The sequence below is a fragment of the Terrapene carolina genome, unplaced genomic scaffold (assembly GCF_002925995.2).
Source record: "Terrapene carolina triunguis isolate 2854851 unplaced genomic scaffold, T_m_triunguis-2.0 Scaffold193, whole genome shotgun sequence".
Classification (NCBI taxonomy): Eukaryota; Metazoa; Chordata; order Testudines; family Emydidae; genus Terrapene; species Terrapene triunguis.
In genome coordinates this window covers 8024941-8050586 of record NW_020664544.1, presented here as the reverse complement: position 1 = coordinate 8050586, position 25646 = coordinate 8024941, and the positions used below count along the sequence as shown (strand labels likewise).

The window sequence follows — 25646 nt, the reverse complement described above, 5'->3', positions numbered from 1 at the left end:
ATAGCAGTAGCTCTAAAGAGGTTCTTGTTTCCTTCTCCCCTCACTTCTTTTTGAAAGTTATGCGTAACGTAAATGCTGTTTTAACTTTCCTTCAACTATTTGTTTTAATTCTCTTACAGCAAGACAGACCGGCTTGCCAAAGGATCCGAATGTTACCAAAAGAGCCTTAGTTTAAATCCTTTCCTCTGGTCCCCTTTTGAATCGCTATGTGAAATAGGTAGGTCTGCGGAACTCAATGTGAAGAGATGTGCTTTAAAAAAAATTGCCCTCTGGAGTTGGTATTTTCTCATGCAAATAATTGACTGAAAAACTTCTTAAAATTTCTTTGATAGTGCCACAAGAGCAATCCACATCTAAATATGTTGTATTTCTGTTTAATTTTGGAGCTGCTCCTTATTTCCTGACTGTCTGGCTTTTATGACTTCTAAAAATGAGCTTTTGTGGGGAGGCGGGGGAAGGGAGGAGCGAGAGAGGACCAAATATATCTTCCCTTGAAGAGGAAAAATTGTGCTACAGTTCTACCTCTGATAGCCTCTTTTCTGTAATAAGAGCTCCACAGAACTTAAAGAAGAAACTTGCCCACATCTAAAAGCATACACTTTTTTTTAACCATTCTTTTTCATTCAGATTATTCCAAGACACATTTTTGGGTTAATTTCCAACTTTTGTTGTGGATTTCTGATCAACTCAGTCAGAATTTTATCTTCTAAGATAATTTTGTAGGGACCAGCTGGTAGATGATTCTGTCCAATTCTCTTTGAGATAAGTGAACACTGATGTGTCAATAAGCCTTCCTACATTCTTGTCTGGATTTCTAGGAACTTTGTGCCTAGGATAAGAACATAAGAGTGGCCATACTGGGTCAGACCAATGGTCAGTCTAGCCCAGTATCCTGTCTTCTGACAGTGGCTATTGCCAGATGAGTGAGACAGATTGAACAGAACAGAGCAATTATCAAGTGATCCATCCCCTGTCGTCCAGTCCTGGCTTTTGGCAGTCAGAGACTTAGGGACGCCCAGAGCATTTGATTGCATCCCTGACCATCTTGGCCAATAGCCATTGATGGTCCTATCCTCCATTAATTTATCTAATTCTCCAGGGGATTAAATGAAATGGATAGAGGTGGTAGAGTTATATCTGAAATCCAAAATAACTTAGTCCCTAGTGTAGTGCTTTTAAAAACAAACACACAAAAACTTGCTCACTTTTCTTAAGCTACCTACTGTCCCTTCTATTTTGCTTTTACCCAAGCGCCAAATATATTTGGTCATGGATAACAGTGGTTAAATCTTTCTTCACTCTTACAGGTGAGAAGCCAGACCCTGACCAAACATTTAAATTAACGTCTTTGCAGAACTTCAGCAGTTGCTTGCCCAACACTTGCACAACATTGGTGTCTAATCACAACATATCCCACAGACAGCCTGAGACTGTCCTTATGGAAACTCCACAAGACACAATTGTAAGTTTCATCCAACCCTCTGACCTTTGAAGCAGTTGTCCCAGTTTGAATGAACGACTTAAGAAATACTTGCAAGTGAATGTTATAAAAGATGTCTTCCATTTCAGGAATTGAACAGACTCAACCTGGAATCCTCCAATTCAAAATATTCCTCCTTGAACACAGATTCCTCTATGTCTTACATTGACTCGGCTGTAATTTCACCAGATGCTATCCCTCTTGGATCAGGAACTGCCATATTATCTAAACAGGCTCAAAATAAACCAAAAACTGGTCGGAGTTTACTGGGAGGACCAGCTGCTCTGAGCCCATTGACACCAAGGTAAGACTAAGACTGGGAATTTAAAACCCTGCTTTGTGACCATTTGCATTGCCACTGTTCCTTGTGTCTTTGGGCAAGAATCATGTCTTTCTCTATATATTGTATGGCACCAAGCATATTGACAGTACTGGGTAAATAATGCTGCTGAGACAAAAGCCAAATCACTTAAAAAAAGTAGCCATTCATGTTTTAGTAGTGGTAGTTTTTCATCCAAAAAAATCAGACTTTTAGAACAAACTTCAGTAACTAATTAAATAAGCCACCAGCAGTTTGTGACTTTAGAAGAGTGGCATTTTGATTCTGTGTGTTGCTTGGTACAACTTCTGCGATAGAAAAGTCACTAATAAAAGGATTGTGAATTTCTTTTTCAACTTTGAAACCAACAGTTAATAGTAAAAGCTGCATTAGGGATTTCTAATGCCTTTTGATGTGAAGGACGGTACTCCCCCCTTATAGGTTCACATGTTCTGTCTCATGATCATGACTCTGCCATTTTCTTCCTTTAAAAAAAAAAAAAATAAATTAATTAGTATTGCAGCAAAGCCTGTTGGCCCCCGCTGAGATCGGAACCCTCTTGTGCTAGCTACTGTAAATGCGTAAGAGAACTTCCTTGTCCCCAAAAACTTGCAATTTAAATAGACAAGACAGAGAAAGGGTAGTAAAAAAAGAAATAATCTTATCCCTAGTTTATAGATGGTTATGGAGGCATAGAGAGCCTTGCACAAGGGCTTACATAGGAAGTCAGAGGCACAGCTGGAAATGGAACAAGATCAAGCTTCCTCTGAAATGTTTTTAATATAATACTGCTTTTCAAGGATGTCCTGGTTCTGACATCTCCATTTCATTCTTTTCTCAGTTTTGGAATTTTGCCACTAGAAACCCCTAGTCCTGGAGATGGATCATATTTACAAAACTACACTAATTCATCTTCTGTAATTGATGTGCCATCTACAGGAGCGCCTTCAAAGAAGGTATCTTGCATTCAAGAATGTGTTTGCCATTCTGTCTGAGCTTAAATACAAGGGAATGTAAAATTAAACTCTAGTGCAAGTATATAAGCATCGCAGATTAGCTCAGTTGCTCTGATAAGTTGGGTATTTTTTTTTCCCTTGCAGATTTTTTGTATTTGAAATTACACTTTCTCCCTCAGCCAACCAATTATAACGTCCTTCTAAGTCATGGAAATGTTTTCAGTGACTTTATTGAGAATGAAAAATGTCTATATAAAAATGGGTATATTAAATAAAAAATTTGCTTTTACTAAATTCACTTAAATCAGGGCCAGCTCCAGGCACCAGGCACCCAAGCTGGTGCTTGGGGCGGCACCTGGAGGGGGGCGGCGCGGCGCTCCGGCCGCCGGGGAGAGCGGGGCCACAGCCGGGCTCGCCGCCCTCCCCCCGTGCCCTGCCCCCAGCGCTCTGGCTGCCGGGAGGGAGAGCCGAGCCCCCGCCGGGGCTCGCCGCCCTCCTCCCAGGGCTCCGGCCGCCCTCCCCTCCGGCGCCCTCCCCCCAGCCACCGGGGGAAGAGCGGAGCCCCCACCAGGGCTCGTCGCCCTCGCCCCGGGGCTCCGGCCGCCCCCCCCCTGGCTCTGGCCAGAGCCGGCCCTGACTTAAATTGTCAGTATTTCAGTTTGGTGAGTTACCAAATACCCTTATCAAGTTCTGAACTTTTTTCTTTTTCTCACTTACCAATTTGTTTCTTTCAATTGATAACTAGAGCTGATCAGGAATTTTCCAACAAAACGTTTTTGTCAGAAAATGCCAATTTATCTAAATCAAAACTCTTCACAGAAAAGGGTTGGTTCTGATTAACTTTTTCAGCTAACATAAAAATGGCCATACTGGGTCAGACTAATGTCCGTCTAGCCCAGTATCCTGCCTCTGACAGTGGCCAGTGCCAGATGATTCAGAGGGAATGAACAGGACATTTGAGTGGTCTGTTATCCTGTCCCAGCTTCTGGCAATTGGAGATTTAGGGACATCCAGAGCATGGGATTGCGTCCCTGACCATCTTGGCTAAAAGCCATTGATGGCCCTGTCCTCCATGAGCTTGTCTAATTCTTTTTTTGACCCAGTTATAGTTTTGGCCTTCAACATCCCATGACAATGAGTTCCACAGGTTGACTTGCATTGTTTGAAATACTTCCTTATGTTTGTTTTTAATCCTGCTGCCTATTAATTTCATCAGGTGACCCTCTGATTCTTGTGTTATGTGAAGGGGTAAATAACATTTCCCTATTCACTTTCTCCACACTTTATAGACCTCTGTTATATTCCCCCTTAGTTCTCTCTTTTTCTAGGATGAATATTCCCAGTTTTTTTTCTCTCTCCTTGTATGGAAGCTGTTCCATACCCCTAATAATTTTTGTTGCCCGCCTCTGTACCTTTTCTAATTCCAATCTAGCTTTTTTTGAGATTGGGCAAGCAGAATTTTGTGCAGTATTCAAGCTGCGGGCGTACTGTGGGTTTATATAGAAAAGGTTTCAAAACAAATTCCAGTCTTCCAGTTCAAAATGACTCCCCACCCCTCCCCCCCAAAAAAATTTTTAAGCTAATTATAATACCAAATAAATTATGATAAATGTCAAAATGAAACACTTTGACCCTAACTAATTTTTTTTTTCAGATTTTTGGCTCATGAAAATTTTTGAGATTTTGACTTTCCCATCCTAAATCAGGATGCACATTTTTTGATCTCATGAAAATTTTTGCAGAATCAGAAAACCATTTCCTGCCCAGATCTATTGATAATCCTTTTGTTCGGGGTTCCTGCCTTTCTAATGGAGGCGAACCGTCATTAGAACACTCTACGATGGGTTTGGACGAATTACTGATGAATGTTGAGACCTTTTTTGTAATAATACAAAAATATTGTTAATGCTACAAAAAAGAATTTTACTAAATAAGATTCAGTTGTGATTGTTAATTAAACAAAACAGGAACACCACTATATATTTTTTTTAAAGCGAATTAAACATGGCCTTATATATTAACCAAATTGTAAAACATCAGCACGTTGCAGAGGGCAGTTTGTGTTAACTATAGCTTGAGTGGCTATTTCATATCAAGGTTAAGGCTTTTATTTATTGGTGCAAATGAGGGCCGAGATCCTAAAAGCTTGTCCCACCTGGGTGAAACAGATCTTAAATATTTTACTTTGAGCCTTTAAAAAAATGTCAGTGTTCCTTGTACCACGGTGCAGTGTGGTAAGGACAAGCATCTTGCTTTAGCTTTACACAGCCACACAGCTTGGGTGTAGGGTACCTCATTCTACCTAGCCATTCCCATCCCTTTTGAGAACCAGAGCCTGCAAACGGGACAGAACTATAGTTCTGCTCTCTCACTTGTGCTGTCCAGCACAGCAGTAATACATGCTGTAAAATGAACCTTGCAATCACCTACAGCAAGAGAGGAGCATGGGAACTATTCTGACTCTGAGGTGATTGTAGCTTTGCGTTGTCTTATGTGCAGGGCTGAGCCTAAAGGCTCAATCAAGTCCGCCAAATGTTCACTTGTATATCGTCTTTTATTCTATTACTTTTTAGGGGTTGTTTTCGGAAGTATGTGAATTGAAATTACCACACATAAGGAAGCATGAGAGCGGCAGTTCTCAGCTTGGTTCATGAATCAGCCCAGCCCAGAATACTTGGTGATGGTCCACAGAGAGCTGGCTGATAGCATGACGCTAACTATTGTTTCTATTTTAAACATTTTCCATGTAAGCATTTGCTTTAGTTGCCATAGAGATGTTATAGGTATCGTGAATGGGAGGCAAGGTGTCCAAAATGATTCTCTAAGATACGGTCTACGATGTAGAAAGTTTAAGAACCCTTGCGTTAGAGAAAATCTAATGACTTAACCCACTTGCTACGGGCACCTTTTCTTTCTTGAGAATATAGAATTTGTATCTGCTTCCGATCCGCAAATATGTTCTGCGGATGTAAAGCGGATATCTGCAGATTTGCAGGGCTCTATCCATATATTTTTAGTAAATTATACGTATTTTATGGCATTCTTGGTGCAACTGTTAATAGCTGCCCTTTTCAAAGACGTTTATAAAGGAATGTATTTTTAAGGTGCTGAAAGGAGGTCTCAAATAAGGTATCAAATTCCTCCAAGTAGAACTTGCTTTATCAGTCAATGGTCTGGGCAAATTCAGTGTTGGTGCTTAGCTTGCTGTGTTTTATTTCCATTAGTCAGTCAAAATTTGAGAGTCCTTGACCTGGAAACTTGACCTACAAGTCCATCTACCACCTAGATCATCTCCCACTAACTCAGCACTCACTCTGCTCAATCACTTATTTGTGGATTTGTCACTTTTGAATGGTGTAGCTACCAAGTCTTCCTCTGTGGCCTCCTGATGTCTCTCCACTTTGTTCAGAACACTGGAGTCACACTTTCACCAATATATACAAGCACGACTGCATTACCTTTTACCTGAAAAACCTCCACTGGCATTTCATCGCTGCTAAATCACATTCTTCCTCAGTATCCTCCATCGGTTATGCTCTGTTTTGCATTATGCTCTTCCCTCAATTAACTCACTTGCTCGTTCTGCCCTTAGTTTTACATTCCCATCTCTGCTCTGATGGAGCAGGACCTTCTGCTGTGTGCTACTGCAATTCTCCGGAAACCTGCTTGCTTCACTGATTCCCATCCTTGTGTATCTTAAAACCAATTTCTAGCCTTCTAACCAGTTTTCCACAACAGAATTGAAAGGCAACCATCCTTGTATTTGGGCATGTCTGTGTATGTGTATTCTCCCACATGCCTTTTTCTGTTTTGTTGTTGTTGCTGTATTTAGAGGTCTATGAATGTAACATCTCTTTAAATGCTTTTTTCAATGCTTATTGGCTCTTGGGGTGTGGTTCTAAGTAAAGGTGTTAGTTCTGTAATTTTTAAATACAGGAGTTAAGATTTTTTTCTCTTTGTAGTAAATGATCTGGGTTCACTATATCTTTCTAGTGAAACAACTTTTATACATCTCGAGCCAAGTGTTAGGTTAAAATATTAAGGAGATAAAGCCCTATTTGTTGACTAGTTTCCCCTCGCTTTTGCTATGTAATATTTCATCAGTCCGTTGGTGTACTTCATTAATGCATGTGGACACACTGCTTTTGAGTTACATTTAATGTTACTGTCTAAACAAACATTGATAAGCATAGTTCTAACAAATGGCTTAGCATTCTGGTTCATGTTCTATAACATCTAAATAATTGCTTACCGGTTTCATTTCTGCTCCTCAAATTACCTGTAACTATTTGTGAACTCAGTAGCTGTGACGGTGCATGCCTTGTAGTAGGAGTTTCCTAAGGAACATGTAAATAAAGAAACGAAACATTAGGATGGATCCAAGTACATCCTGCCTGAAGGGACAAGCAGTCTTGCTGGGTGCGCAGTGTGTCGTCCAGGATTGAACTAATTAAAGGGGAAGGGCAGGACAGATGCTTTGTTAATAAAATCATCCGAAACTAATGTAGCCAATGCTGTCTCATCCCAGTTTTAGGCAGCAAGCAACTTGGAAATGTGTGATATTGGGGGAATTTTTTTTTTCTGTTTATAATGACTTCAGTGGATCTGAAAGGCTTATTCTGGGTAGCATTAGTGAGGGAGGGATAGCTCAGTGGTTTGAGCATTGGCCTGCTAAACCCAGGGTTGTGAGTTCAATCCTTGAGGGGGCCACTTAGGGGCAAAATCAGTACTTGGTTCTGCTAGTGAAGGTAGGAGGCTGGACTCAATGACCTTTCGGGGTCCCTTCCAGTTCTATGAGATAGGTGTATCTCCATATATTATTATAAATATGCCTTTGTTTCCCATTGTAACTTAGAGTAAATGGTCAGTCCGTTGGATCTAGAAAAAGTACGAACAAAGGCCACTCTGAATCCACAGTTATGCTAAGTTAATGAGACAAGTTTGTCATATTGCAGGTACCAATTTCTGGTAACCGAGGTGAACATCATAGCTGCCTCAAATGCATATGCAGTAAATGTGCAGAATCTTATTGGCAAAGGGTATGCTATGTGAATTGAAATACTAATTCTGTACTAAACATAGTGATAAACAAGTACTTAAGGTTATTGAAAGCTGTGTGTGCAGTGCCTAACACCAATGAGGTTCCAATGCTGATTGGGGCCTTTGAGTGCTACTAATATAATGTAATTACTGAAAAATGAAATTTCTCTTTTCCAGTTTGGTTACTTTGTACGTTTGACAGCACTTCACGTAGTCCGTCTTAATCCAGTGGGGGAGACTTTATAAAGAAATAAAATACATATTTTCACTTTGCATGTCCTGGCCTGATTCCTGGGGCTTCTTCCTGCCAGCAGATGGAGACTGCACAGCTTTTTGGTGATATGACCCCTGTATATAAGGGGCTTTCTGCCTTAGAATCATAGAATATCAAGGTTGGAAGGGACCTCAGGAGGTCATCTAGTCCAACCCCCTGCTCAAAGCAGGACCAATCCCCAGACAGATTTTTACCCCAGATCCCTAAATGGCCCCCTCAAGGATTGAACTCACAACCCTGGGTTTAGCAGACCAATGCGCAAACCACTGAGCCTTGCTGAGCTCAGTTGTCGCTCTCCAGCAAGTGGAGAGAGAAGTTTCTTTGCTGGCTGATTCTCTAATCTAGAATATTCACTCTTGTTTAATAAAAGAATTCTGCTGGTCTTTCCCCTCGACTCACTGTAAATATTAAATAGATATAAATTAGTTATTTTCTGACATGATGTAGTCAGTGCGTTTAGTGACATAATAACAAACCTGTAGAAATTTTGTGTTATGCAGTCTGTCACCAGGATAAGCCAAGCGGGAACAAAGTCTGTCTTCTCACAGAGTGGAAATAGCCGGGAAGTCACTCCAGTCCTTGTTGCACAAACACAGAGTTCTGGCCCACAGACAAGGTATTAAAAAATTACATACATCAGTAGCATCTTTTACACCTGGTTTTGCTTCTTGTGTCCTTATCAAATAAGCACAAAGTGAATCTAACCTATGGTATGAAGTGTCATTCCTGATTGGATGAAGAAAGAGATAATGTGAAGTGGGTCTTATTTAAACAAAATCTTACGATAGTAACCAGTATTTTTGCTAAACTAGTAGATTTCTGCAATCCGTTCAACTAGTTCTTGGTGGAATGGCCTAATTGCAATTTGGTATGAAGATCCTGACTTGGCAATTCTCTCTACAAGGGGGATTTTTAAATGCATTTTGCACTGTACCTCAGAGTTCTCATGGCAAGAGTACCTCACTTACACAGAGGCCAAACTATGCCTTACGACATTTGAGAGAATGATTTCAACTTTCTAACTTAGTTGTAGATTTCTCAATATTTATTTCAGTAATAAATGTTGATAAACAACTTGTTTAAAATGCATCACTTTAACAGTTCAGAAAACTGCCAAATATGTTGTGTATTCTCTTCCTTGTGTGCACATGCGTAACTTGCATTTGCATTAATCAGAATGTGCCTCAAATGGCTATTCAGTCTTGACTCACATGAGCATGAAGTTAATTTTGGTATGAAGGCCTTGTTTTCTTATGTGGCAGAAGGGTCCCCAGACTGACGTATGGTAAGAGACAGCCAGGTAATGACAGGCAAGACTTTTATCCACTTGGTTATTCTTGGCTGCCAGTTTGGGTTTCCCCTTAGAGCCAAAACTTTCAGCTCTCGGTGCACCGGTAGGACTTACTTGCTATATGTAGGAGAGGATAGCTTGATTTTACTTAGCATAGAAACTTATTGGTTAAGCAAATACCACATAAACGGCTGCAGTGATCACAAACGTGGGGGAGGGAGTGGTTAAAATCAAAATTTGGGTTATATAGCAGCACGTAAATCTGCCCCAGGGAGATGGCAGCACCTTCACACCAGTGAACAAGACATCTGCTAATTTAAAAAAAATTAGTGAAAAAAAAAAAAAAAAACTTTTTTTTTTTTTTTTAAAGAATTTTACTTCTAATAAGCTGTTTATTTGTAGTACAACCCCTCAGGTATTGAGCCCAACCATTGCTGCTCCACCTAATGCACTGCCTCGAAGAAGTTCTCGCCTATTTACTAGTGATAGCTCTACAACAAAGGTAACGTAGGATGTATACCCTAAATAATGTATCCATTTTCTTATCCTTCTACTTATGCTAACTAATAACCTGATTATTCAGCCACTCAGTACAAAGCTCCCATTGAGTAATGTGTGGAGCAGCTGAAGAATTGGCCTTATAATGTGCAGAAGTTGTGAAATACATTTGGCTGCACAACATGAACTTTATAGTACATGACATGATTTGAATTTTTCAGTTAGCATGCATGTCTGTGTGATGTTTTCAAAAGTCTTAACACCGAAGTGTTTGTATCAAGTGAACACTCATCCTGACGTGTTGCTGGGCTCAAATTAGTGACTGACAAACTTTATAAGTCATCTACAGAACATATTTCAGTCGGGTTAAATTTCAGTCTGGAATTGCAAAAATTCAGTTATGATGCTGTGTATTCCTCCTCAAAGTGAGAGAATCCATCAAAGTAATTATGCAACTCAGCAGCTTCTGCGGCAGCAAGAAACTAACCAGAAACAAGTGTTCCTAGCTGGTTTCACACTGCTCCCAGCACCTTTGGAAAAAGTGCTTTTGTGTGAGAACAATCTGGTAGCTGCTCATCTGCAGAGAAAGAGGTAGAGGTTTAGGTAGATGTCCTACTAGTAGTTGATCTTATAAAATCACTGTAATATTCAATGATGCTGAGAGCTTTAGTTAGGAATTGAAATATATAGGAAAAGTGAAGTACCAAAACGTTAAGTGAATCAAAATTTGTCTTGTGACCTGTCAGTAGTATATACTTGGGGATTACCTTTCCCTCTTCAGATAATCTCTGAGCCAATAAACTGGGAAGACGAAGCAGGGTGAGGGGACCTTGCAGTGAAACCCAGAAGAAAATAAAGCTAATATTTACTTTTTTTTTCTTTGTATTTCTTGCATCCTTATTTTTGCTGAACCTTTGCTTTCAATAGTAAGTTCCAGAATGAGAGAGAATACTTGAATATCCCTTCTTCCCTTCCCCTGGCCTTCCACCCACAGCCTTTGAAAAAATAGGGATGGCCTACTTTCCTGATCGATGAAAATGAAATTAGATCTCTGGATGAGAGGTGCAGTATCCTCAATACACTTGGTAAAGAGACTCTGTATAGTCCAGATACATATATTTGATAAATGATTTGGGTTGGAAGTCTTTGACAAAAAGTCAGTTTACTGCTTTCATTCAAGCTACTTTATAAAGATGCAGTGTAAAACCAAACCAATAACCTTAGTGCAACATTATGGCTGAAGTTAATGTATACATTTCATGACTACGTTTAAGACTTTGTATCACTGTTAACTTGGTTATTTTGTGTGTGCGTACATCTGTTAGTCACAATTATTTTACTAAAACAGGAAACAAGCATGTCTCTATTCTTTGATTTGCCTGTAGATAAACCCTAGTTTGAGACTTTTTTTTCCTTATAGGAGAACAGTAAAAAGTTGAAAATGAAGTTCCCACCTAAAATTCCAAACAGAAAGACAAAAAGTAAAACAAATAAGGGAGGAATAACTCAGACAAACATAAATGATAGTTTGGAAATCACCAAACTGGACTCGTCCATCATTTCAGAAGGGAAAATCTCCACTGTTGCACCACAGATCCAGGCTTTCACACTACAGAAAGCAGCAGCAGGTTTGTCTGAAAGCTCTCAGAATGTAATAGAGCCAAATGTTTTCCAGTTGTATTTTAAGGTTTGATGGAAACTACTGGTCACCGTAAAGTGTGTTCATTCTCTTCCATGCAGTGCCTTTTAGCCTCTGAGTAACTAAAACTGCCATTTCATAAATATGTAACCATCAAATTTCATTTAAATTAAAAGTATTAAATTGTACTATCGATAACAAGTGGATACGCTTAATTGCAAGCAATGTTCCAGAGAAATACAAAGTTACTGTAATATCTACCTTTTACATCCTTTTTTTTTTTTCTTCTTCTTTTCCTTCTCTTTAATTTTAACTATTATGAGGCAGATCTACAAGTACATTGTGGCTACTTTATGCCATTCAGAACCAACACAAAGCAGCCAAGGTGTTTTGGCTAGTTTCCATCAGTTTCTCACCTCTATGTTACCCTGCCCACCCAGTTAAATAGATCTGGTGCAACAAGTGACTTTTAAAAAACAATTTAAATGGTCACTTTTGCTGTCCTTGTTTGACTTCCTGGAAGAGGGTGGGCCCAGCAGCCTGGCTTCACAGAGGGTCACTGGCTTTCCTAAAGGGAGCTCTGCTTCAGTCGCATTGAGACCAGGAGGTGGCAGCCATTTTGAAAAAAAGCAGTTTTTCATGGAATTCTCTGTAACAAAACTTTAAATTTCTCCCTTTTTCAACGGCATCTGGACAACAGTTACGAAAAAAATGGCAAAATATGGCTATTAATCACTTCAAAAATATTCTTCAAAATGTATTCAATGCATGAGATTCAACGAGCTTTAACGATATGGGAGACTTGGACACTCAAGTCCATGTTCTAAAAATCATTTAGTACAAAAAAATTATCAGATATAGGATGCCAAATTTCTTAAAGGACCCATTTTTAATTCTTAACTTAAAACTAGTTAACTGATTTCCTTGTATATTCTCAGAAAATTCATTTTGTGCTTGGAGTAAGTGCTGTAATTTTAGGGAGGATATGCCGTATTCTTCATACATAAAGCACAGGTTCAACCACTTTAAGTGTAAAACTCAGCTCACCCTTAACTATGTAACCAATTTGTAGATAGGTTTATTCTACCTTTTGGCTTGAAAGGAGGTAGCAGATGTGTTACCTAGTTTTCACTGCAGGAGTTGGTGCGCAAAACCAGCAGGAGTATATAATTCTGTGCTTGGAGTCCCTGCATGGTTCTCATAAGAACAGGGACCTCAGAAGGGTGTCTGCCATAATGTTTCAGAGAACAGCAGCTCCAGGCAATTTAATTCTTTAGCTCTTGTCTCTCTCTTTTATTTATTGTATTTTTCTCCTAGAAGGATTGATGAGCCTTCTTCGTGACATGGGGAAAGGTTATTTAGCCTTGTGTTCATACAACTGTAAAGAAGCGATAAACATATTAAGCCATTTACCTTCTCACCACTACAACACTGGCTGGGTGCTGTGCCAAATTGGGAGAGCTTACTTTGAGCTTGCAGAATATATGCAGGTAGGCATAGAACAGATGCATGCTTTTATTTTAAATTTTTGTTTTGCATAGCTTTGCACAGAATTTGCTGGCTTCCTGTGAAACCTGAGGAGAGTCTACAGTTGGGATGGGATAGCATAGCTGTGTAAGCATCAGGTTTGAAACACCTATCCTACCTCAAGCAGTTTCAGATTCATCTGGATCACTGCAGCCCTTCCACTTTCTGAGGTGGCGAAATTGAGTTCTATGCTATTTATTGTGTTGTGGGTCTTTCTTATGAGATGTTAAAAACCAGCATTCTTTCTAGTCCGCAAAGACATTAAAGATCCTATGACACTTTCAGTCAGAGCAGGGGTTTGCTCCAGTGTCTTTGGCCAAAATCTCCCCTCCTCACCACAGTTGTGTCCCTGATACTGGTTGACTGTTGCCCTCCATCCTGGAGGTAACAGTATTCAGCTGTGCTGCATCTATAGTTTGTGAAGCCCAAAGGAGTCCTTCACAAGGAAAGGTGCACATATTACCATAAGATTCTTTAAGTTATGACGGTAACTGACCTCTTGAGTTTGTTTTTCCAAATGGTGGAAACGGCAAATCTGTTAGAATTCTGTTGTGGATGGTCTCCAATCTCTGAAATTGCAGTTGTAATTTTTAAACAGTTAAAATAAATCCTGTTGATTTCCTCATGTGATAGACATTTACATGTAATAGGCATGTAATTTAGCACTTCAGTTAATTGAGTTTTTTTCAAAAGCCCAATATCCCTTTTCATTTCCAATTTCCTAATTCTTACCTGTTAATGGATTTATAAAAGGTGAATGTCGTAGATTTCTGAGGTTGTTTTTGTTTTATAAACTATGCACTATGTATTATGTCGTTTTAAAGAAAAACAGTTGCTCCTGGACCTTGTTTGCATCCTGATCATGTCCACACACTTGGAATGTACAGACACTGTTAATATTTCATGAAAGACCATGCTATGGACCCCAGCAGTTTCTTTAAAGCTTTTTCTTACCTATCTTTTAACCTTGTTGCTGATTTGAGTACTATTATCTGGAATCTGTGACAGGAACTTGAGTTGGCATAGTAACATAACATCAAGAATGAATTTTTGAGTAGACAAAGGCTGTATTTCCTTTGAACACTTTATAGAAAAAAGTAGCCCCATGTGGTACTTTACTTCCTAGTGAACCAACCTCACTATTTCTGGCACAGACACACCCTTATGCATTGTAGGGAATCTTTCTCAGGCTGTGCTCTTTCATTTACTTAGTAAACAAACACCTGCAACAGCAAGGTGGGTTAAGGCTGGAAAGGCCTTCAGCTGTTAAGATGCTCCAGTATCTAGTATAAATGCAGTCCTTGAAGTGTACTGTATTTGGATGGCTAGGTAATGTGGTTAAGACCATCCACCTATGCAATATAAATCTTCGATAATAGAAATTCATAATGTCTTGATCTCATAAGAACGGCCATACTGGGTCAGACCAAAGGTCCATCAAGCCCAGTATCCTGTCCTCTGACAGTGGCCAATCGCAGGTGCCCCAAAGGGAATGAACAGACAGGATATCAAGTGATCCATCCCCTGTCACCCATTCCCAGCTTCTGGCAAACAGAGGCTAGGGACACCATTCCTTCCCATCCTGGCAAATAGCCATTGATGGACCTATCCTCCATGAATCTATCTAGCTCCTTTTTGAACCCCGTAATAGTATTGGCCTTCACAACACCCTCTGGCAAGGAGTTCCAGAGGTTGACAGTGCATTGCATGAAATACGTTCTTGTTTGTTTTAAACCTGTTACCTATTAATTTCATTTGGTGGCCCCTTGTTCTTGTATTATGAGAAGGAGTAAATACACTTCCTTATTTACTTTCTCTATACCACTCACGATTTTATAGACCTCTATCATATGCCCCCTTAGTCACCTCTTTTCTGAGCTGAAAAGTCCCAGTCTTATTAATCTCTCCTCATACAGAAGCCGTTCTATACCCCCAGTCATTTTTGTTGCCCTTTTCTGAACCTTTTCCAATTCCAATACATCTTTTTTGAGAGGGGGCGACCACATCAGCACATAGTATTCAAGGTGTGGGCGTACCATCGATTTATATATCTCATTTTACCAATGTTACTCCTTTATCTTACTCTTTCCATCCTAGTGCATGAAGATATTGTAATCTGAGTCAGACTGTTGGGGGGGCTATTACAGATATCTGCTTGTCTCAAGTAAACATACTATGTTTCTCCTTTCATTTGGATAAGAAGCTAGAAATGCCACAAGATTTGAAGCTCTCCATGTTGGTTTTTGTGTTTATAGGTGGTGATAGACTAAGTATCCCCATTGCTTTATATATCTCTGAAACTTCCTCATATTGTCCTTAGTGCTCTTCTTGAGGATTTCATTCAAATTCTTTTGTTTTTAGGCAGAGAGGATATTCTCTGAAGTAAGAAGGATTGAAAACTACAGAGTTGAAGGCATGGAGATTTACTCTACAACGCTATGGCATCTTCAGAAGGATGTTGCACTTTCAGTCCTATCAAAAGATTTAACAGACATGGATAAAAATTCACCAGAGGTATACTGTAATATATTGTGGTGGTGTATGTTGCTGCGTACAGTTATTTCCTTATCAAGGTTAAAGATGATGAGTCAGAACAAACTCAGTAGACTCTAGTTTAATTCGGGTATATTTGTGTAACAGAACTGTCTCGTATAAAGGCTACTGGATTACCTGGTGGATCGAGGATGATGCCTGTAACCATTATAAAAAAGGCATGTCAGCCTGCATGGAACAGGCTGAAATCCATTAACCCATCAGTTACGACTTTCATTTGCATAGCCCCTTTCATCCGGAAAGATTTCCCCGTCATTTATTCACCCCGACGCGTGGGAGGGAGTGCTCTCTATTAGGTAGAAAAGAGGTATCCAGGATTGCAGGGGGTTTGTTGCCTGCTCTGGTACTATTTTAATGTCTTTCTGTAACACCCTTTTCCCTGTAGTAATATTTAATTAACTGACCACCTACAATTTGCTAGATATCATCTAAACATGTAACACATTACAGTCTTAAATTTGTCGATGAATCAAACAATAGGCTGTCAATAGAGGGGTCAGTTGTGATTGTATGGACACATGGTAGTGTAAGGCTGTTATGTGCAAAATGTCCTGTCCATTTTAATGAGAACTGTAACCTATAAACATGCACACTTTATGTATTATTAATGTTCTTTTATTTGAATGTATAATTTTTTGTTCTTTACATTTATTAGAGTTCAGAAAAGGTAAGAACCTTTTAGCGTGTGCTTTTAGTGTGTTAGAAGACTGGGGAGAAAGGTGGAAGGTTATGGAGGATAGCAGGACAGGAGAGGTGCACATAGGCCTGGGGAGAAGAAAGGAGGAAAACAAGAACAGAAAACCTGTTCGTTGCCAGCACGCAATTCTTCACGTGGAGAATAGTAAATGTCAAGTAAAATGTCCATTAACTGCAGCTAGAGGAGTCTGGAGATCAAAGAGAGAAATACAGCCTCCAATAATACGAGGTGGTGATGTTGCTACTGGGGACTCTTAAGCTCTGATCCCTCAAGTCGTGATGCAGGCTGCTGGATGGGATGGGGCGTGGGGGTTTGCTGTCCCTGGGTGGGTTCCCCATTACTCTGCTGGAGAGAGTGAAGGGCTGATGAATCTTGACTGTAGCTGCCTCCAGCCCGCTGTTCTTGCTAGTGCTAGAGCTGAATAGCTGACTGCTTATAAGCTCCGTATTGTGTAATCCCTGTAGTATTTAACTGCTGCTGGCTTGCTGTCTCTCCTTGGGCTCTTGACCTCTGTATCCCAGTTTTCACTATGGATAACATGCATCCAATCCTCTCTTCCTCCAAGGAATGAGACTTTAAGAATATTAGTTAAATGCTTTGAAATCCATGGATGAAAGCTGTTCTATACATGTATGCATAACGCTCTAGGTAAACCATTATGTGTTTCATCCTAGCAGTGGCTGACATGTCTCCCTGGTGGGATGAGGCATGCCAATACTCTAAAAACACAGCTCAATAGAAGAATACCAGTTTAAATCAATTATTGATCACCCTCCTGTTGTGAAAAGGGGATTTGATAGTGACTTTGCAATGTTGCTGTTTACTAGGCGTGGTGTGCCGCAGGAAACTGTTTCAGCTTGCAACGGGAGCATGACATTGCAATCAAGTTCTTCCAGAGAGCCATTCAAGTTGATCCAAACTATGCGTATGCCTACACTCTCCTGGGGCATGAATTTGTGTTAACAGAAGAACTAGACAAAGCATTAGCCTGTTTTAGAAATGCAATCCGAGTCAACCCTAGACATTATAATGCATGGTAAGTTTTCAGTATTTTTTGTTAATGAAAGCACCAAGGGAAGAAGTGTATTTTATTGTTGACTGCCTTTACATGCTGCAAGTGTAGGCACTCTGTTATAACAACTCGGATAATTTTTTATTTCTGCCACTTATCACGTGAAAGAGTGACTCGATCTGTTACAAGGAGAGATCTGACAACCGATATCACCATCATTGTTGCTGGATAGTAATTAGTCTTTTTTGTTTAAAAAAAAAAAAAAAATGCATGTACTGCATTGCCTTATGTTCTCATGGCATCACATACGATGCATTGTCCCACTTCCATTTGGTTAAACATTTTTGTTCACTGGTACTGCTCCATTTCTTCAGTGCTGCTCTATGCCAGCCAAGGCGGTGAATATAAATCCTCTTAGTAGCAGATGGGGGACAGGAAAAAACAAAGTTTTTGGTGAGACTACCCTTACAGAAGGAGGTCGCCCCATCTCCTTACCGTATTCCCATTGATTTCTTGTTCCATGGAAGGAGAAGCAACTTTACTGTTTTGGTTGGTTGGTTGTTTTTTGTTTTGTTTGTTTTATCTCCTTCCCCTAATTCTTGCCTTTGTCAGGATTATCTGATTTTAAAGCAGAATACATTCTTAGTGAAGAGCTTTTTTTTATCATTTTCCTTCTCTCTCTCCTTCTCCTCCTCTTCCTCTTCCTCTCCAGCTGCCTTGTATCCTGCATCATCCAGTTGTCGGTGTTGTTTTCAATCACTGGAAGTCTGAACATAGCTAGCCCCCAATGTAGGCAGAATTTTGTCACAAAAGTTTCATGTGATTCCCATCTGCAACTTTTTTGTAGAAAGCATACTATCTGGGCTAGCATAGAGGATCTTGGGGAAGCCAAATTAACAGTCAAGGAATTAGCAATTCTTTGGTTGCTTATTTATATGTATTCCACTCCCAATGTACATGAACCAGAGATCGGAATCTTTTGACTAGAAGTGTCCTTTGGCCCATGCCTGAATCTGTCCCCTAAATGCCCTGGCACCTTTCCTTCCCGAAGACATAAAACTGAAGGAGGCCCATCCCTCCTCTCAATTCCTTCAGACTTCCCATGGCTCAGAGACAGAACTGCAAGCAATATCCTTTGTTCTTGTACACTTGCATAGTTAACTTTTAGAATAGTTCTAGTATAGTTTTGATAGTGCAGTGTATGTGAAGTTTCTTTATAGGTAATGCTTTTTAGCTTTTTTTTCCCCCTTCCCTATTGTCCAGTACTCAGTTTTCATGTTAGAACAGAAATCCCCAATTTTTAAGCCTTGCACTTTGTGAGATGGCTATCCCCTTTAAGGCTGGCCACTCAAAATGTTCATTTTGCTTAAGTGAGCGGCACATCATGAGTAAATATTCGATTTGTTCATTTTCAAAATGAATGAAAGCTAAAGAAGCTTGTGTGGTAAACAAGATCTGTTTGAATCTGAGCAGTCTTCCAAAAGTGCCCCAGTGACCACTGGCTCTACTACCAGTTCATGGGCTCCTACTGCTTTGATATATGCTGCAGCAGTCCTTGCTCTCAGGTCTTCATCAGAGAGGGATAGGGCTCATCACCAGTCTTTGAAAAAGCATTAGAATAGGTCACCATCCAAGGGATCTCCTAAGAAAAAGGCATATATATTCAGTGCTGAATGAGGTTAAGGGGTAACACAAGGCCTGTGTTTGTCCCTCTGGCACCCCAAAAGACTCCAGTGTGCATGTTGGTACCCGCTACTAAACAGCCCCTCGCAGTTGCCCACACTGTTGCCATGGTACCACCTTCAGGTCTGGCACCAACAGTGGTATTGCTATTGGCTTTATCAGTACCAGTCTCATAGGCACAGTCCTGGCACTGAGGGTATCTAATTTAATGTCAGAGGTATCAACTCACTCTGCACTGAGCTTCATGGTACCAAGGGATTTGGCAGTGTCCAAATGTCCTGAGTCTCTTCTGTTTTCCTTACCCATTAGAATTCCTACATTGGTATTGAGCTCTACTAAACTCTCAGCACTGAGTGTGTGTATATATGGCACTGGCAAGAGATGTCCCTAAAGAAATTACAAGGACTCCTGTTTGGTCTACTCCACCTCTAGAGAACAAGTATTTCTTCTCCCCATCAGCCTCAGACCAGAACAAGGAGGATTCTCCTAATTACTCTCCAGTCTACCATACCTCTGACAAGGCATCTAGGGCACATGGACGTTAATGTAGGCACAGGGATAAATAGGGAGGGACATTCTTCTTGGGGACTCCCCAGGCTACTTGCACAGTTTTGCCCAGGGTCCTCACTCCTAGCCTCACTGGGCTCTTTGAAGTCCTCAACACATTAGAAAGCCCACCTCCTCTACCCGCTCCAGGGTCAGATCACATTCCCCTGTAGCATCTACAAGAGTTCAACCCAGTCAGCATCCTCCAGTCCCTCCTGCTCCAGCACTGCAACTGCAGGCCTTTGAGGAGCAACATCGCTCTGCCAACCTAACTCCAGCTGCCATTTCTTCACTCTCACCTGATACAGCTATAGTTCTAGCTGTGCCATCACAGCTATATGATAAGACCTTTCAGGATCTCCTTAGAACAGCTAGCTGAGATTATGATAGGGATCATACACAAAAAATCTCACAAATTATTAGACTTCTTATGTACTTTGTTACAGGAGAGATTAACATAACCAGTTAATGAAGATCTCTTTGTCACCTTAGCTGTGCCAGTTCTGACTGCATACCTCCAACACCATAGAAAGTAGATAGGTACCAAGTTCTCTTGTCAGGATTCAAATATTTTTATAGTTGCCCTACTCCTGAGTCACTTGTTGCCCCCACCCAGGAACATATAATACAACAATCAGATGTGTTCCTTATTCCATGGTCTGTTGGACTGATGTATGCTTGCTCACCAATCCCTCTGACTTTGAGGGTGTTGAGAGAGTTCAGACAAGAAGCTGAATCTATGATACTAATGGCATCCGCTTGGCCCAGGCAGTTTCGGTACCAAGATGTGATGAAGCTCTCTCTGTATAGCCTCCATTAACATTGTCTCCAAGACCAGCTTCACTGTACCTCACATCCTGGAGGATGGCTAGTTAACCAACATGGAGTAATCTTGTTCTAAAGATGTCCAGAACATTTTGATTCACAGTAGAAGGGACTCCACAGGACTCACGAGGCCAAGTGGAAAAGATTCATTATTTGGGTGGAGCATCATTTCCCTTTAGAGTCCGATGTTACCAGGATTAATGATCTCCTCTCGTTAAAGAGATCAGGATTCTCTTAGCTTTAAGAGCATACCGAGCGGCCATATCTGCTCACCCACTCACTGTATTCTCACATGCTGTGGAAAAGAGCCTCCTTAGTGGCAGTTGCTTCTGCTTGCCGGGTAAGTGAATTACAGGCTCTCATGGCAGACCCACCACGGTTCCACTTAGGCCTCCTAGCATCAGGTTCCTCCTTGAGTCACCAAGAGTGGAATTCATGTAGGTAAGCACTCAAAGGGGGTGGGTGGGAGGCTATTTACCTTAAAGTAACTGTGGTTATGGTCTACATGTGTTCCAGGACCCACCTTCCTTACCTTCTGCTACAAAGTCTTATTACCTGAATTCTATATTGATGAAGGAACAGAGAGCTGATTGGCCCAGTCCGACCCTCTGATGTCCTTGGGTGTAAGGGCACTTCACATGCAAGCCAGTGGATACTGCTGGCCAAAAGATTCCACTTTCCAGTGCATAGTTATTGCTTCTCTCTTGGCAGCTCTGTATACACTTTAACTTCAGATCAGATTTCCTTGTCTAAAAGTGCTTCAGCTACAGTTATTCATCTTCCAGCTGGTCAGGGTGAACTGGTGCCAAAACCCAATTGTGAATTAGTAGATGCTATAGCTAGTTTGTGAATGACGGGGTTACTCTCTGAGCTAACGTAGTCACTAGCGCCTGGGACATTAAAGGTATGGCTGGCATAAACTGTCTCTTGATGTCCATGGAGTTGCTCCCGCTTACACAAACAGTGAATTTGGCCTATTCTATTTAGCAGAAGATTTACATGACTCGAATGCCAAAATTTGAAACAATATGTTGGGTGCTGCTATGGTTACAACGTAAGTTTACCCAAACTGTTTTAGTGGAAAGGTTTATGGCTATATCTGAATCACAAGAACTTCATTGTTTGTTTCCATTGATCTAATCTCTCAAATTAATGTGCCAAAGATCATTTTCTTCTGCCAGTACACACTTAATAATAAAGGTTGGTTTGTGATAAATCAAACTTTATCTGACAAACTTGTTTTATCCTTGCAGGTATGGGTTGGGAATGATTTATTACAAACAGGAGAAATTCAGCCTAGCAGAAATGCATTTCCAGAAAGCACTCGATATCAATCCTCAGAGCTCAGTCTTACTCTGTCACATCGGAGTAGTAAGTAGATTGCGCTTACCGGTAATTCTATCCTTGTTCTGTTTTAATCTGCTTTTTATTGTGTGTGCTCACAATAGAAAAAGCATATTATGGACCAAACTTTAAGCAAAGGCCCTGCCCTTCTTCCACTTGTGTGCAAAATTGCATTCACACACACATTTCTGGTTTTTGCAGCTACAAACACCTGTATTTGTCCTGGAACAATGCTATCATCTGTGCCTCCGTAAGTGTTTTAAAATTTACACCCTCAAAACTGGACAGTTGTGCTCATGTAGGTGATAGCATTTGTGTTCACACTTGAGCAATTTTTGCTCTTTCACATTGTGGGCACATGCACAAGTAGAGTAGGGATCTGAAAATCAGTCCTCATATGTAGAGCCGGCTCCAGGGTTTTTGCCGCCCCAAGCGGCTGAAGAAGAAGAAAAAAAAAAAGCCGCGATCGGCGGCAGCTCCACCGCGTCGCTTTCTTCTTCGGCGGCAATTCGGTGGCAAGTCCTTCCCTCCGAGAGGGACCGAGGGACCCGCCGCCGAAGAGCCCGACCTGCCACCCCTTCCACGTGGCCGCCCCAAGCACCTGCTTGCTGAGCTGGTGCCTGGAGCCAGCCCTGCTCATATGAGAGAGTTTTAAGGAATTGAGTATTCACAGAGAAAAAACGTAACTAGTAACTAGCGCATTGGTCCTCAACTGCTAGTACAAACCCTGGAACTGGCACTTGGGGCTCCCCCACTCTACTTTTTAATGAAGTTCTGTTTGGGGCCTCGGGGCCTCCTTGCTCCTCCCCATCTCCTAATCATCTATATATGTGATGACCCTTAATTCTAAGAGTAGGGATTTCTAAGCAACTTGTGTCAATTACTAGCACAGTTAAATAGGAAGCAGTCGGCACAGCTGATATGGCCAAGATCTTACTGTGATTAAACTGGCATAGATGCCTGAAAAGACTGAGACATTGTTTTAGGTCTGTCCCTCTGCCTGTGAAGGATTCATACAACTAGAGCAAATGCTCTGTTCCAATCTAGAAAGCTGTTTTTTATACGTTAATGATTGTTTGAGTGATGTGGGGCAGACCGGTATCAGGGCGGTTGGTTATGTGGTCATCTGCTGACACTTTTCTCACTTGCAGTATGGTAACAAAGTATATAAAAGCCCTTGGTTAAGCTTTTCCTGCCCCTGATTGTGCTATGTTATGGGTTTTCATTGCCTTTATGTTCTAGGGCTGGGCTATTGAACTAGTTCGGTGGTAAGGGCCAAATTACCATTCTGCTAGAGTCTGTGGGCTGGGAGTAAAAAGCTTACTAGTGAGAGGTAAATTGTGCAGTCTTATCTGACTCCAGAATGAGCCTCTCTATTTGAATATTGCATTTTAAAGGCACTGGATTTTGTCAAATGTATTTTTTTTAGTAGTCTGGTCGGATCCTGCCTTCCCCTCGTTTCTTTGAAAAAGGAAGTCTATTAACATCATCTCTGTTCTGTTGTAGGTCCAGCATGCACTGAAAAAATCTGAAAAGGCTTTGGATACTCTAAACAAAGCCATTAACATTGATCCGAAGAACCCACTATGCAAATTCCATAGAGCCTCTGTATTATTTGCAAATGAAAAATATAAGGTAAGACATAGATGCTAGAAACTGAAGTCTCTCTAAATTCCTTAGGGTCTGCAGCTGTCTGAATGATGATGAATTAAAAGTTAATCAAATCTTGATTCTTATTACTTCATAATGGAAGCTATGCTTGGCTCCAAGAATATATCTCACTCTGATCACACTGGCTATGACTGTTTGAAAGACCTGCCTCTTTTCCCAGTGTAATACTGCAGCAGTTGTAGTCATCCTGGCATTAATGCGAATAGCTCCTTTATTTGAAAGGAAGCCTTCTGGTATCAGGAGGGCTACTTGACTCCAGTTAACCAAGTCCGTATTTGGTAACCAGTTCAGCACCATATTAGGAGGTCTGTCCTTTATAACAGGTGTTTCGTGAGGGATAATCTTTGTGGGGTGTGTTAAAATCCTGCTGCTTTCAATTTAGGATTGGGGGTTGGTTGTTTTTTTTTTTTTTTGAAGATGATCTCTGACTACTTTAAAAAAACAGGAGTGTGTGGCACCTTAGAGACTAACAAATTTATTTGAGCATAAGCTTTTGTGGGCTACAGCCCACTTCATCGGATGCATAGAATGGAACATATAGTGAGGAGCTATATATACACACATACAGAGAACATGAAAAGGTGGGGTGATAATAGTTCATCTTAATTAATTAGCCTCTTAGAGTGGGGTAGGGCAACTCCCACCTTTTCATGTTCTCTGTATGTATATATATCTCCTCACTATATGTTCCATTCTATGCATCCGATGAAGTTGGCTGTAGCCCACGAAAGCTTATGCTCAAATAAATTTGTTAGTCTCTAAGGTGCCACAAGTACTCCTCGTTCTTTTTGCGGATACAGATTAACACGGCTGCTACTCTGAAATCTGACTAATTTAGTTTTCCACACGTGGTCTTAAAACACCTATAGACTGATAGGCACAATAACTCTAAATGCGAAATTACAGTTGAATGCCCTCACAAGACCAAACTCTAGAACTGCTTGCATAGTTCTTCTGGAGAATATTTCCTCTCCTCTCTGCCCCAAACATGAGTCCAAGCATCCAGACACTAATGTTCCCCAAGCTCTTAACCAACAGTGAAGAGAATTACTACCAGAGTACCTGCTTATTTATCTGCTTGACTTGAACTGGAGAGATGGTGTTAAATATCTTTGTTCCAGGGACCTAGCCAGAAGCACTCGTAGCAGTAGACTAGGCAGTACAAAAATAAAAATAATTCACCATGTAACTCATGCTCATGTAAAGAACTGTTGGAGGATCAAAAAGTAGCATTGGTAGCATCAGGCCTGGTGATGTGAGCAGAGAATCTGGGACATCTTTTTATCTGGCAAAGGGATTAAGGTTGAGCCAGTGCCATCTCTACTGGGGGGAGCCAGCAGTGCAGTAGATATTTTTGTAATGGTTGGCTTAAAACTTGTCTGCCTCTTGAGGCCCGAGATGTGTAAAATCTGTTGATGATTTGAACTTGCAAATGATATGGAGAGAACCTTATTTACAACCTTTTCTGAAATGTTGTGGTATTGATGAGTTTGTACAAAGGGAGTTGCTCAGAAAAAGTGCAATAAAGTTGTCCCACAAGCAACCAAAGTAGTAGGCAAACTTATATTTCAGAGGTCTTGTTATCCAGCTAATGAGAGCAAGCTGGACAGTCTGGGCCTGGTTTTCTACTGTCTTGCACTGTTATATAGGTACTTACTATACCTGTGAGAATGAGTGTGGTGCTCTCCTTCCCATGCCGCTACTTAGGCCATGTCTACACTAGTGAGCTCACAACTGTACCGATGCAGCTGTGTCGCTGTAAGATCGTTCATGTCGTCACTCTATGCCAACAGAGAGCTCTCCCATCGACATAATAAAACCACCTCCATGAGTGGCCATAGCTATGTCGGCAGGAGAAGCTTTCCCTCTCACATAGAGCTGTCCACACCAGCGCTTCTGTCTGTGTAGCTTAGGTTGCTCACGGGGTGTGTGTGTGGGGAGGTGTTTCACATCCCTGAGTGACATAAATTATACCAACAAAAGTGGTGGTGTAGACATGGCCTAAGTCTAGCTGGTGGGTCCTTATGTCCCCTTCCTGTCTTGCTTAGCTGAGGAAACAGGACCACAATCTGGCTCATGATGAGACCTTATTGTAATATACACAAGAAGAAATTACTCTGATAGTGAGAACCTCCATTTTGAAGTTCTTAAATGTAGGACAATTTAAAACACTTTAAAGTTAAGGATTTTAACACAAAGTCCTGGTGTAAATTCTTAAAAATAAGATGAAGGGGAGAAATGCAACCAAAATTGGAGGAAGATGTCCAATGGGAATAAAATAGCAAATGTAG

The 25646-nt window shown here is 40.8% G+C and overlaps 1 protein-coding gene across 5 annotated transcripts in view; it reads left to right on the top strand.

Moving 5' to 3' along the window:
* The window catches only part of CDC27 (cell division cycle 27), a 51793-nt gene that overhangs the window by 17279 nt on the left and 8868 nt on the right, over positions 1–25646 (top strand). For 2 of the 5 annotated variants that reach the window (XM_026654694.2, XM_026654699.2), the window contains exons 5-16: positions 120–217; positions 1308–1462; positions 1570–1784; positions 2641–2755; positions 8552–8685; positions 9763–9862; positions 11279–11486; positions 12815–12987; positions 15386–15538; positions 17102–17310; positions 21594–21711; positions 23191–23319. In XM_026654694.2, coding sequence (XP_026510479.1) covers positions 120–217; positions 1308–1462; positions 1570–1784; positions 2641–2755; positions 8552–8685; positions 9763–9862; positions 11279–11486; positions 12815–12987; positions 15386–15538; positions 17102–17310; positions 21594–21711; positions 23191–23319 — 1807 coding nt within the window. The remainder of the gene's footprint in view (positions 1–119; positions 218–1307; positions 1463–1569; positions 1785–2640; positions 2756–8551; positions 8686–9762; positions 9863–11278; positions 11487–12814; positions 12988–15385; positions 15539–17101; positions 17311–21593; positions 21712–23190; positions 23320–25646) is intronic. The other 3 variants (XM_026654697.2, XM_026654696.2, XM_026654695.2) reach the window with 3 other exon arrangements.